General features: G+C 39.0%; 1 protein-coding gene across 1 annotated transcript; it reads left to right on the top strand.

The window, feature by feature from the left end:
* Positions 1 to 824: 824 nt before the first annotated feature.
* Positions 825 to 12,744, top strand: LOC307269999 (H(+)/Cl(-) exchange transporter 4). The gene is made up of 13 exons (XM_080053122.1): positions 825 to 950; positions 2,094 to 2,251; positions 2,552 to 2,651; positions 3,486 to 3,673; positions 4,144 to 4,266; positions 4,692 to 4,898; positions 5,393 to 5,473; positions 5,750 to 6,295; positions 7,146 to 7,332; positions 7,791 to 8,069; positions 8,594 to 8,713; positions 9,399 to 9,615; positions 10,490 to 12,744. Exons 1-13 carry the CDS (start codon positions 935 to 937, stop codon positions 10,578 to 10,580), a joined length of 2,313 nt encoding a protein of 770 aa, XP_079909248.1. The 5' UTR covers positions 825 to 934; the 3' UTR covers positions 10,581 to 12,744.
* Positions 12,745 to 13,118: the final 374 nt, after the last annotated feature.

Here is a 13,118-nt window from a genome sequence, read left to right as displayed (position 1 = left end):
TAATTAGACCAATAATGAGAGTAAACGACAAACGCATGAGGCAGGATATGAACGGTGTGATAAATATCAGGCAGAGAAAAATTAGAGGCATTAAATTGCAACTAGATTTAATAAAAATCAGTGTCAAACTAAACAGATATTTACATCCACGCCAGCTGGTGGCGCTGATGCATCAATGAAAAAAAAAGGGGGGTTTTGGACAATTTTCAATAGAGGATCTTTTTTGTTCAATGAATTTGAAAAAGGTCAAATTCAAACAAGCCTGGAATGTTCATGAAAACTCCTCCTAACGCTTTTATTTCTAGCTACTTTTTACGTACCGGTATGTTATATCTCTTTCTATGTTTTATATTTGTTGAACTGCGTGTCTAATTGAAAATGTATAGGCCTATTTTGGATGGTAGCACATATACTATCTATGTGTAGCAAACTATGGTAGCATTAAAAGAAAAAAAAACGGTCAGAACAGGTGCACCATTGTTTCAGTGGATTTTGCACTAAAACAGCTGTTGACACAAATGTCTCTTGACTATGCCGGTAGATATTTATATGGAAAATGTCACGTATTCCCCCAATTCCGATGAGACACCAGTCCAGATTAAAATAAGGCAGCAGACTGTACAAGAAGTTTAACAGTTGTCAGTTTGAAACAGTGAACGTAAGTTTAGCCATGGGCGAACAGTTCCAATAGACGATCTTTGTTCTGCCACAACGTGAGCTCGTGGAGGTATCGTGAGATTGACAGTGCAGCGGTGCATTGTGGGAAGCAGCCTGTGACGCTGTCCTGTTTATTTCTCTGTATTAAATCCTATTATTCTATCAGTTTCTAACGCCTCTGTTCTCTCCGTATCTAAGATAAAATGCAAACCGAAGTCCAAACGGATTAATTTGAAGGACGCTTCTCTCGCGCACAGCCGTTAAGACGGACTGAAACATGGACGCTGGAGAAGGTAAAACAGCTGAGATGACGTACATAAAGCCGTGTCTGCAGGATTCATACTGATAAATATGTCTGTATATGAATCTATATGTGTGTCTGTGATACCGTCTACTGTGATTTCTGCTGCAGAGACATTTAACTCATGACACGTTATTTCTCTAATCGTTTCCATCTCCGAGTCCTTCCTACATCATGCAAACATCAATATCATATTCCTGTGCATTGATCATCACATCAGCATCTGAGAAATGTAATTTAATATAAAATCTATTGTGCAGAAATCTTCCAAACTTCACCATGGAGATGAAATGCATGTTAAACGTCTGTTGTTCAGTGTAAATGCTGATATTTCTAAGAGCAACTCTTTATTTATTTATTGCACGAGCTGCACTGTTCCAAAGCCTCTATAATATTCACTTAGATATTGGTGAAAAATGGGAATTGTTACAATTAAAATTTTGGGCCAATATCGAAAAAGCAGACCAATGTTGTAAGACTTGTGTTTACTGAACTTGAGTGCTATACAGTACAACTCAACATTATCCGTTTAAATCATTTTTAGCTCCAAACATGTTTACATTCAGCCACTGTGGTCTGCTACTAGTCCGTACTTGTGATGTGAATTGATTTATCAACTTGATAAAAAGCAATTTTTTTAATAATCAACCATCAGCAAACAATACAAACATTGTGTGATCACAGTTATAATGTATTAGCAGTAGCACATAGCACCGCTACCTGGCTGTACTGTAAAAAAAATGGTGTTAATAAACAGCCTAGGCTCTGTAAACTGGGATATAAACAAAGGGGGCCACAGTAGCTAGCAATATACCCGTTTAAAGAGCCTAGGCTGTGTATTAACACTGGATTTTTTTCCAGCGTACACATAGTACAGACAGGTAGTGGATCGTGAGGAGATATTCACTGATTTTGATAAAAAAGTGATTTTGACCACAAGTGTTCTCCACAATCACTGACTCCACCTTTTAAGTAATATTAAATAACAAAGGACATAAGGAAACCCAGAAAACCCACAATGGGCTTGGCATGTTGGGTTCCCTATAATTATTCAACAATACATAACATGAATGAAGAGAGAAATGAAAACCCAGCCTACTAATGAAACTCTGTCTCTCTCATACTGACCCGCCAGGCGTTAGCGGCGGTGCCACGCCCACGGAGGAAATGAACGGGACGGGAAACCTGATGGATTTCCTGGATGAGCCGTTTCCTGACGTGGGAACGTATGAAGACTTCCACACCATCGACTGGCTCAGGGAGAAATCCAGAGACACAGACCGACACCGCAAGGTATCTGTCTGTCTGTCTGTCTGCCTGCCTGTCTGTCTATCTATCTATCTATCTATCTATCTATCTATCTATCTATCTATCTGTCTATCTGTCTATCTGTCTATCTGTCTATCTATCTGTCTATCTGTCTATCTGTCTATCTGTCTATCTGTCTATCTATCTGTCTATCTGTCTATCTGTCTGTCTGTCTGTCTGTCTATTTATTTGTCTTCACCTCATGGTTTGCACTGCTTTCGTACACACATCCACACATCCTCTGTAGAAAGCCTGAGCGTCAGTGTGTTGCTGTTCTGTCCACAGATCACCAGTAAGAGCAAAGAGTCGTTCTGGGAGCTGATCAAGAGTCTGCTGGACGCCTGGTCGGGATGGGTGGTGATGCTGCTCATAGGGCTCCTCTCAGGTCAGGAGATTTACATTTCACATCGCTGCTGACTGTCACTATGTATGTAATAATAATAATAATAATAATAATAATAATAATAATAATAATAATAGTGATGATAATAATGATAATAAGCTTACTTAGTTTTTTTTGTTTTTGTTTAGCTTTAAAAAAAGTCATAAATCTGACTTTCTTGAAGTAGCTACTAGGAACGCTTAATTAATTAATTGGTTAGTGATGGTGATATGAAGATTTAGGAAAAATAGGTGTTTCTGGTCTGCCTTCTGTAAATTGTTCGCAGGAAAAAATAGCATTCTTTTCACTGATGGTCTCACTTTCTGTTAAAGGTAATTTATGATCATCAGAGGAAAAATTAGACCATTTTATTTACTTTTAAAAGTTCTTCATTGGAGGTTTAAGATGTAGGAACCCTGACTAAGAATGTGGTTAAAGTAAAATCATCTTTAACATCACTAACTCATTTCAAGTTCAAATGCTCAAATGTAGAGCATGAATCAGTTGAATTGAAAATATTTTTTATTTCGAACAAGTAAAGAAAATAAAAAATTTAACAATAACAAACAATAAAATAAAATGATAAAACAAGTGGACAACAGTTACAATTAAGTAAAACATCTACTTCTCGTTAGCCTATTAACATAATTGCCTAAGTCATATTTTAAGGGTTATAGAGTAGGGAAAAGTAGATGTAGAATAGAGTAGATGTAGAGTAAATATGATTTAGGCAATTATGCTATGAGGCTATAACAAAATGAAAAGAAACTGTCTAACTCTAACACTTGCTTTCCCTGTTCGAAAAAAAAAAAATATATATATATATATTTTCTGCAGGGACGCTGGCTGGAGTGATTGACCTGGCGGTGGACTGGATGACAGACCTGAAGGAGGGCGTGTGTCTGACTGCGTTTTACTACAGCCACGAGCAATGCTGCTGGACGTCCAACGAGACAACGTTCGACGACCGAGACAAATGTCCTCAGTGGCAGAAATGGGCCGAGCTGATGACGGGCCACGCTGAGGTCAGAATATACGCTGCACTAACATCCAGCGCGAAAAAACGTCTGTAGCGGATAACAAATAAAATAATGTGAATTATATTTCCCAGTTCTGCAGCAGCAGTAATGTCTTCTTTACTCGGGTGTAGCATTGTTTTACTGTAGTTTAATTTCATATTTATATAGGCCTTCAACTTTTTTTAATATATTTATTCATGTAGCACATTTAAAAACTACTTTACTTGAACAAGGTGCTTGACAAGCTCAAAATAAAATACACAAACAAGGTAATAAAAAAACAACATTTGAAGAGGTCTATGTGTCAGAAACTCTACTCAAATTGAAATCCAACGAATACAGGTGGGCCTTTAAAACATTAAAAACAAGTGATAGAATCTTAAAATAATTCCTGAAGCGAACAGGGATCCATTGGAGCTATATTAAGGAAAAAGGAGAAAAAATAAACTAATGTTTTGGTGGCTTTGTTGTTTCAGGGGGCGGGAGCTTACGTGTTGAACTACTTCCTGTACGTTCTGTGGGCGCTGCTGTTCTCTTTCCTGGCTGTGTCACTGGTCAGAGTGTTCGCTCCCTACGCCTGCGGGTCAGGAATCCCAGAGGTGAATTTATCAGATATTATTTTTGGGCATTTTTTGTGCTTTATTAGACAGTTATGGAGAGACAGAGATGAAATGGGTTAGAGAGGGGAATGACATGCAGAGAACGACCCGGGCTTGATTCTAACCCGGGTCTGCTTTGAAGAGGACTGAGCCTCTATGGGGGGAGGGGGGGGGGGGCTCTAACCACTACACCACAAGCATCCCCCCCCCCCAGAGGTGATTTTAAATATGATATTTTGGGCATTTTAGCTTTTTGACACACAGAGTTGAAATGGGACAAAGAGGGGAACAGACCTGGGCGGTATTCGAACCCGGGTCTGCTGCGGGGCCTTAAATATGAAGGTAATAAATATGTTCAGCCTCCAGAGTTCTTGGGGGCAAATGAAAGGGGGGTTTCAAAGCTGTCTCTTTTATTCTTTGTGCAGATCAAGACGATCCTTAGTGGCTTCATAATCCGGGGCTACCTGGGTAAATGGACCCTCCTCATAAAGACAGTGACCCTGGTCCTGGCCGTGTCTTCGGGCCTCAGCCTGGGGAAGGAAGGCCCTCTGGTCCACGTGGCCTGCTGCTGTGGAAACCTCTTCTGCAGCCTCTTCTCCAAGTACAGCAAGAACGAGGGCAAGCGGCGAGAGGTACGTGTTTATGTTGGTCTGCACTAAACTGACAGCTTCAGGGTTAAGATAGGTGAATGGGATATAATATATAATAGGATAGACAGGACAATACAACAGATGCACTGATCCACTGTTTATTTATTTCACTTCCAATCCGATTCTGGTCTGAAAAAGTGTTTGAAAGAAATACATTTTTTTGTAATCTATATGTCTTTTTTTGGGATCTTAACTTACCTTTTATTATGTGTATACATCTATCTGTGTATATACATGTGGGGGTATATTGTTTGTATATGTTTTAGTTTCTGTAATCTGCAGAAAAATACTGGCAAAGTCATGAGTTTGCAATACTCAAAGCTCGAAAATCACACATAAATAAACCTCTCAGCCTTTGCCAAAGAAAGATTTGAATAACCTGGAATGTGTCCAGCTTCAAAAATACACAAATCAGTTGAGTTTTTGTCCAGGAAGTGTGTTGTGAGAGTTTTAAGTGTCTGACTCTGACCCTCCAGGTGCTGTCGGCAGCAGCAGCAGCCGGAGTGTCAGTGGCCTTTGGCGCGCCTATCGGAGGAGTTCTCTTCAGTCTGGAGGAGGTGGATATACCTTTTTCTGAGGCTTGACTCATTGTTTTTGGGTTTTTCAACCTTTTTAATTTAAATATTTGTTGTGTTTGTTTCTATAACACTTACTGCAGACATCTTGCTGTTGTTGGTATTCATTTTTTAAATAGGTGTACTCAATACAACTAGCAAATGCAAAAATATGTAATAATACAATAAAAAGGCAGCATATTAGCTTGAAGCGGCAGAAAACCTTTCATGGTTTGAAATACAGACAATAAAGACGATGTTTTCTCTTCTGTTTCTCAGGTGAGCTACTACTTCCCTCTGAAGACTCTGTGGCGCTCGTTCTTCGCTGCCTTAGTGGCGGCCTTCACGCTGCGCTCCATCAACCCCTTTGGAAACAGTCGCTTGGTGCTTTTCTACGTGGAGTATCACACGCCCTGGTACATGGCTGAGCTGGTGCCCTTCATTCTCCTGGGAGTGTTTGGGGGCCTGTGGGGGACCCTCTTCACCCGGGCCAACATCGCCTGGTGCAGACGCAGGAAGACGACCCAGCTGGGGAAGTATCCCGTCCTGGAGGTGATAGCTGTGACGGGCATCACCGCCATCTTGGCTTTCCCAAACCCGTACACGCGCCGCAGCACCAGCGAACTGATCTCAGAGCTGTTTAATGACTGTGGGGCGCTGGAGTCCTCTCAGCTCTGCGACTACGTTAATAATCCCAACATGAGTCGACCGGTGGACGACATCCCAGACCGACCGGCCGGGCCCGGGGTCTACAACGCCCTGTGGCAGCTCGCACTCGCTCTCGTCTTCAAGATCATCTTCACCATCTTCACATTCGGCATGAAGGTCAGTGCCAGGAACCAATATGGGGGGGATAGGGAACTTTCTTTTTCAAATTATTATATACATATATTTATTTATTTTTTGTTACATTATTTTATATACATATTTATGTAGCACACAAAAAACAGTTCAAGTAGGTAAAGAAACAAAAAATTCCACTGATTAGGAACAAATACTGAAAAGGCTCAGTCTTTTATTTTTCTTATTTGATCTGGGAACATATCTGGGGGATAGGGAACTTTAAAAAAAAGACTTTATTTATGGGTTTCTTTAGATAACTTTCAAACACACACAACGGAAAAAAGGAACACAAAATCAAAAGACAAAATAAAATAAACAACTAACATGGCGTGCTCTGCTTTACAGGTTTCTAAGGACTTTCAATGACATCGTTTAAGTGGATAGGGGAACATTTTTAACTTATTCATATCATCATGAAACTTTGCCAGTTTATTACTGACATTAAACAATAATTTTTTATATTACTGTAAACAAATCAGAAATGTTTGATATGAGATGTTCTGGTTCAGAATATTGAAAACAATTAATGTTGAGATAATGTCTTATCAAACTAAGTGCTTAGGGATGACAAAAAATGTACACAAAAAATCTAAGATGGTTTTACAGGAGACGCATATCAACAATGTTTATTCAAATAAACAGCTACATGTACATTTTAGACCTTTGATCTATACTAGTATAAAAGAAGACATGTTATGGGAGCAAAATAAACAAAATTGCCTGCTGTGTCATGCTTTAAATTGCACCCATATTCTTCTAGCCCAGATAATTCCCGCTGAGTATTAATGACCTGCTTCCTGATTAAATGTAAATGTTTGTGTGTCCTCCATAGATCCCTTCAGGTCTGTTTATCCCCAGCATGGCGGTGGGAGCAATCGCCGGCCGCATGGTGGGCATCGCTGTGGAGCAGATGGCCTATCACCACCACGACTGGATCATCTTTAAGAACTGGTGTCGGCCCGGGGCAGACTGTGTCACGCCCGGGCTCTACGCTATGGTGGGGGCCGCCGCATGTCTGGGTGAGAACGCACAGCTCTCAATGCTGTTTTTTTTTTTTTTGGCATTTTCAAGCTTTATTGGATAGTTGAAATGGGGAGACAGAGAGAGAGAGAGAGAGAGGGGGGATGACCTGCAGTAAAGGTCCACGGGCCGGATTTGATGATGAATGAATGATGAATGATATGCAGACAACGACCCAGGCTGGCCACATGTAAACCCACTTATAACTGTATATAAACTGTACTAATATTGTCTTTAAATGCCCTCCTTCCAACACATTGATGTTAGACAGATGGGTCTGCTGTTCCCCTCACTTCTAGCTGCATTACATTACCTGCCTACCATAACATTTTCCAGCACACAGACAGTACAGATAGGTAGCAGATCGTGAGGAGATATTCACTGATTTTGCCCAAAAAATTATTTCGCCAACAAGCATTCTCCAGAATAACTAACTCCACCTTTACCGTTTCTTCAGGTGGAGTGACCAGGATGACTGTGTCTCTAGTGGTCATAATGTTTGAGCTGACCGGAGGGCTTGAATACATCGTGCCTCTGATGGCGGCCGCTGTCACCAGTAAGTGGGTTGCCGACGCCTTTGGGAAGGAGGGAATCTACGAGTCTCACATCCAGCTCAATGGATACCCCTACCTGGACGTACGGGACGAATTCACACACCGAACCCTGGCAACCGACGTGATGCGCCCGCGAAGGAACGACCCGCCACTGGCTGTCCTCACCCAGGACTCCACCACAGGTACTTCTATCTCCTTGTTCATCTAGTTTTAATTTTATTTCTATTTAAGTCTTCAAGTCAAGTCAAGTCAAAGTCGCTTTATTGTTATTTTCTACAATATGTTGCAGACGTACAGAGGAGTCGAAATGTTGTTTCTCTCCGACCCACGGTGCAATAAGTACAAAAGAATAAAATAAGATGAGATGAAATAAGCAATATGTACAATAAATAATGTATCATATACATCATAATATAATCTCTCTTTTATTTAGTTTTAATTGTATATGTATTTATAATATTCTTCATTTCACAACTCGTACATATATAAATACTTGCAATGACTTAATAACTTAATTCTTTATCTGTCTTGTGTGTATATATTTGTGTTAAAACTTATATTGTATTTGTAAAATAAATACAAAATTATTCTATTGTATTTGAATTCTATTTTGAGCACAGAAATACAGAGTACGTAACACAAACATTTGACTGCACATCCTGCATGAGTATGTGACAAATAAAAAGCTTTGTATCTTGACCCACAGTGGAAGATGTGGAGACTCTGATCAAAGACACAGACTATAACGGCTTCCCTGTGGTCGTCTCCCGGGAGTCAGAGAGACTCATCGGCTTTGTTCAGCGCCGCGACCTCACACTCGCCATCAGTAAGTCGCACACACACACACACACACACACACACACACACACACACACACACACACACATACGACTATAACAAAAGGCTCACCGTAGCAAAATCCTCATAAAAATTCTAAGGCTAAAAATTAAACTCTTTATTTTGAAGGAAAACTGCCGACTTTTTAACCAGCTATTTATCTTTTGTTGAGATAACTTATCATTCACATTTAGGGGTGTGCGATATTTCTTGAAGACACCCCTAGTTGTCACAGTGAAGTTTTGCATTTGTTCTTAAGGTGTTTTTTTAATAAAGGTTCCTCTTTGTTTTCTCTCAGTTGGAACAAGCCCTGAACACTACTAGTATGACTGTACGATAACCTTAAGCTTAAATACCACAGTTTCATTGTATTTCCATTACAGCTCTCAAATGTGTTATTTTGAAAAAAATCTGCTTAAAAAACAATACTTTTTTTCTGCCTGGACACAATCTTTTTATATTTTAAATGACATATAGAATATTTTGAACACTTATAAACTTGAATGTTGAATGTGAGCATCCTGTGTTGTTCTAGTGTCTTAGAACGGTATGCCAGAGATAATGGTGGTATTGAAACCTTGTCTTTTTCCTATCGCGGTATAAACCTTGAAACCGTTTATCATGCCATGCCTCGTCCTGATGGTGTGTAACCTCTCTCGTCTGTCCGTCTTCAGAAAACGCGCGTCAGAAACAAGATGGCGTGGTGAGCAGCTCTGTGGTGTATTTCACTGAAGACGCTCCCCAGCTGCCGGCCAGTGACCCTCAGCCTCTGAAGCTCAGACGCATCCTCAACCTCAGCCCCTTCACCGTCACCGACCACACGCCCATGGAGACCGTGGTCGACATCTTCCGCAAGCTGGGTCTACGCCAGTGTCTGGTCACTAGGAGCGGGTAAGAGCACCGCCATTTATCCAAAATGTATCCAGTGGTTTGATTTATTGGGATCCCCGTTAGCTTACGCTATTAGCCACAGCTATTCTTCCTGAAGTCGAACTCCTCACCTGTGAATTTTTACATTGTAGTGCATAAGAACATTATGTACAACGTCAAAATATCACAACAACAATGTCACGTGATGAATATAAGAGTACACGGTTGTGCAGTATAAAGCGTCTACAATAATATCACGATCACACACAGTACAGACAGATAGTGGATCATGAGGAGATATTCACTGACTTTGACAAAGTGATTTTGACAACAAGTGTTCTTTTTTTAAATTGATATTATCATTGACATCTATTATCAAGAGCAAGCTAGCACAATAAGGCTTTTACAAACACATTTTAGATTTTTTTCACAACATTTTTGACACATGCAAAATCCCCCAAATATCAAGATATTATTTTTGGTCAATATCTCCCTCCTCCCCCCAATATGTAACTTTTATTAGAACAGGGACAATGTACAAAATAATCGTTAACCTCTTTAAAGGCACGGAGAGATGTATTGTTTCCCACCTGTAGTCCCTGGTCGGTCAGGTAAATAATAGGGTATTGATTGTGGGCTAAATAATGTATTGTCTGGTTTAGTTTAGTTTAGTTTATTTCACATACAAACAATATAAAAACTTATAGTGCTAAATCGTATTAGTACATGTGTGGGTGCGGCAGAAACCTGTACCTGGCTTATATGGAAACCACATCCAAAATACAGTTCTTATTAAAATACAAAACACACACACACACACACAAAAACACACACAAAAGCACACACACAAACAAACACACAAAGATGGTGTTTAAATTGTTCCCTCCCTTCTCAGGCGACTGCTGGGCATCATCACAAAGAAAGACGTTCTTCGCCACATGGCTCAGATGATGAACCAGGATCCAGAGTCCATCATGTTCAACTAGCGAGGAGCAGACAGTGTAAATAGGCAAGTCCACCACAGCCCTACTCCTCCTGTTTTCAATGTAAAAATTCATCCTTTTCACTTTTCAAAACCCTCCCAAAGGTTTAATTTCTCGTGCTGCCAGCAACGTTTAACGTTCAGATTGCAGCTGTACTCATATCAACACTCTTAGTCCTTTGTTTAGTGCTGCTTGTTAAAATAAAAATGTATCAGTGAATTCACAGAGCAAAATCACACGGGTTATTTTAATTTCACACTAATTATCTAAAAAAAAAAATCTTACACTGAAGTCTGGGAAAGCTGCTACGACCTCAGACACGTTTTTATTAACTTAGCGACGTCTCTCGGTACATACGTGGTGATATGTGCTATCAAATGTAATTCATGCTTGAGAAATCAAATGATTAATCGATTTTTCTATTGTTGATACATTTTCTATCAATCGGCTTATTAATAATAATGATTTCAGTTCTAATGCAGCTCCAAGGAAAACCGACAGAAAACTCAAGAGTTAAGAGGTATAAAGTTCACAAAACTCTGATTCAAGCATTCGCCTGTTTGACTGATATACTATTCTGTAACAGTGTACGGTACGCGGGAGGATGTTTAATATTAATATTCCTTTAAGAGTTTGTGATGAAATGGTACTTGGGCATTACTGATGCTTTATCAAAATGGGACCACCAAACTAGCGGCGTTTGAAACCTGATATTGTCTTTACAACACCGTCTGTTTTATTTGGGACTTCAGAACTGCACAAGGTTATTTTTGGTTGTTATGTGTTGCTGCCATATTGCAATGACTGCCGCCTGTGTTAATGTTACTGTGGCAGAAGACTCTCCTCTTGTGTCTTGTGTTCATTTAATCGTGTCAAAATGTTTCAAAGACCCTAAAAAGAATAAGTTTCTTTTACAGACCTTTTGTTAAATTTCATCCAAACTATACTACTGATTTCCTCAAGGTGAGATTTGATCTCAGATTGTTATTTTAGACGCTACTCTGTTTAATTTCTTATTTTCAAATGTTCAATGTTCAAGCAGAAGTAAATGATCTTCTTGAGTTTATCAAATCAGCTTTTTGTCACTCTAAGTTGCATCTCATATCTTCCAGCTTTGAAACCGACAGTATATTATCTCCCGTTACATTAACTGGCTCAGAAATACTGAAGCTCTGCTGTGAAAAATGCTTTCATAAAGTAGACACCTGCAGACGTAGATGTTGCTATTATACCCCTGCAGGTGTGGAAAAAAATTTAAATGTCCAGCTATTTAAAGGTGCAGTGTGTAATATGACATCATCAAGTAAGTTCTAGAAAGTTCTAGAATGCAACGCTCCCTGGGTAACCCCACCCCTTTCGAATAATAACAGAAGCTACAGTGGCCTTCAAGGACAAGAACAATTCTAAATTTTAAACAATGCACCTGATGACATTCCAACTATGACACTTCCAAAATGGCGGTGACAAGGCCTTGGTCCAAAGTACGGAGAAATATGGACATATATGAGACCCTTTCTAAGGGAAAAAATTATAATTCTAAAAAAAAAATTCAGCTATTATGCACTAAATTAAACGTACTTATGGATATTATAATTATTTTCTACAAAATCTGCTAGGAAATAAAACCCAAAATTCTACTCACTGCAGGTTTAAAACATTAAAGGTGTCACGAGGAACTTTCAGTTTGTGTTAATTCAAGCAAACGGTAGTGTTTTACCACGCAAGCTGTTGTTCCTGGGTGAGCGTACCCATGACAAAGGCATTGAGAACACTATATAAAAATAGCATTCTTTGCACTGATGGTCTCGTTTGCTGTTACATGTCATTTATGATCATCAGAGGAAAAATTAGACTTTTTCAGAAATATTTAAAAGTTCCTCATAGCACCTTTTAAAAAGAACAGAAAGTATTTGTTTTTGCGTCCTGCTGCGCGGTCGTTTCCCGTGACGTGTTTTGTTTTGTTGTCGTGAAAAATGAACTTGATCAGTCCGAGCTCCAAGCTGCTAACGCTTCAAACTGGAAAAAAACACTCAAGCTTTTTTTTTGTTTTTTTTATGCCAAGAGAATGTATTGAAAAAAAGAACTGTGTTTTATTTATATTGAAGATTTAATGTGAGCGTTTTTTTATTATTATTATTTTGTCTGACTAAAACACACTAATATTGAGTCCTCCTGGTTATTTTTTATTTTGATTATTTATTAGTTGCATTACTGATATTTGCACTTTTTTGGGGGACATTTGTAAATGAAGTGACTAAAAAATAAACATTCATATGTGAATAAACACTGTTTGATTTGTTTCTTTTTAAAAATGTGTACAGAGTCCACTTTGTGTTTGGCAAACAACTTGTATTTTTTTTTAAATACTATATTTATAAATTTTTTAAAGAACACAAACACACAACTGAAAAAGTGATCACACAAACAAAAGACAAAATAAAATAACTAACATGGCGTGCTCTACTTTTCAGGTTTCGAGGACATTGTTTAAACTTTGGGTAAATGTTAAGCAAAAAATTGTATTGAATCATTGGGACGTAT

Source organism: Ammodytes marinus (genome assembly GCF_949987685.1).
Source record: "Ammodytes marinus genome assembly, chromosome: 24".
Classification (NCBI taxonomy): domain Eukaryota; kingdom Metazoa; phylum Chordata; class Actinopteri; order Uranoscopiformes; family Ammodytidae; genus Ammodytes; species Ammodytes marinus.
Note: the sequence above shows the minus strand (reverse complement) of the source record. Positions and strands in the feature narration are given on the sequence as shown.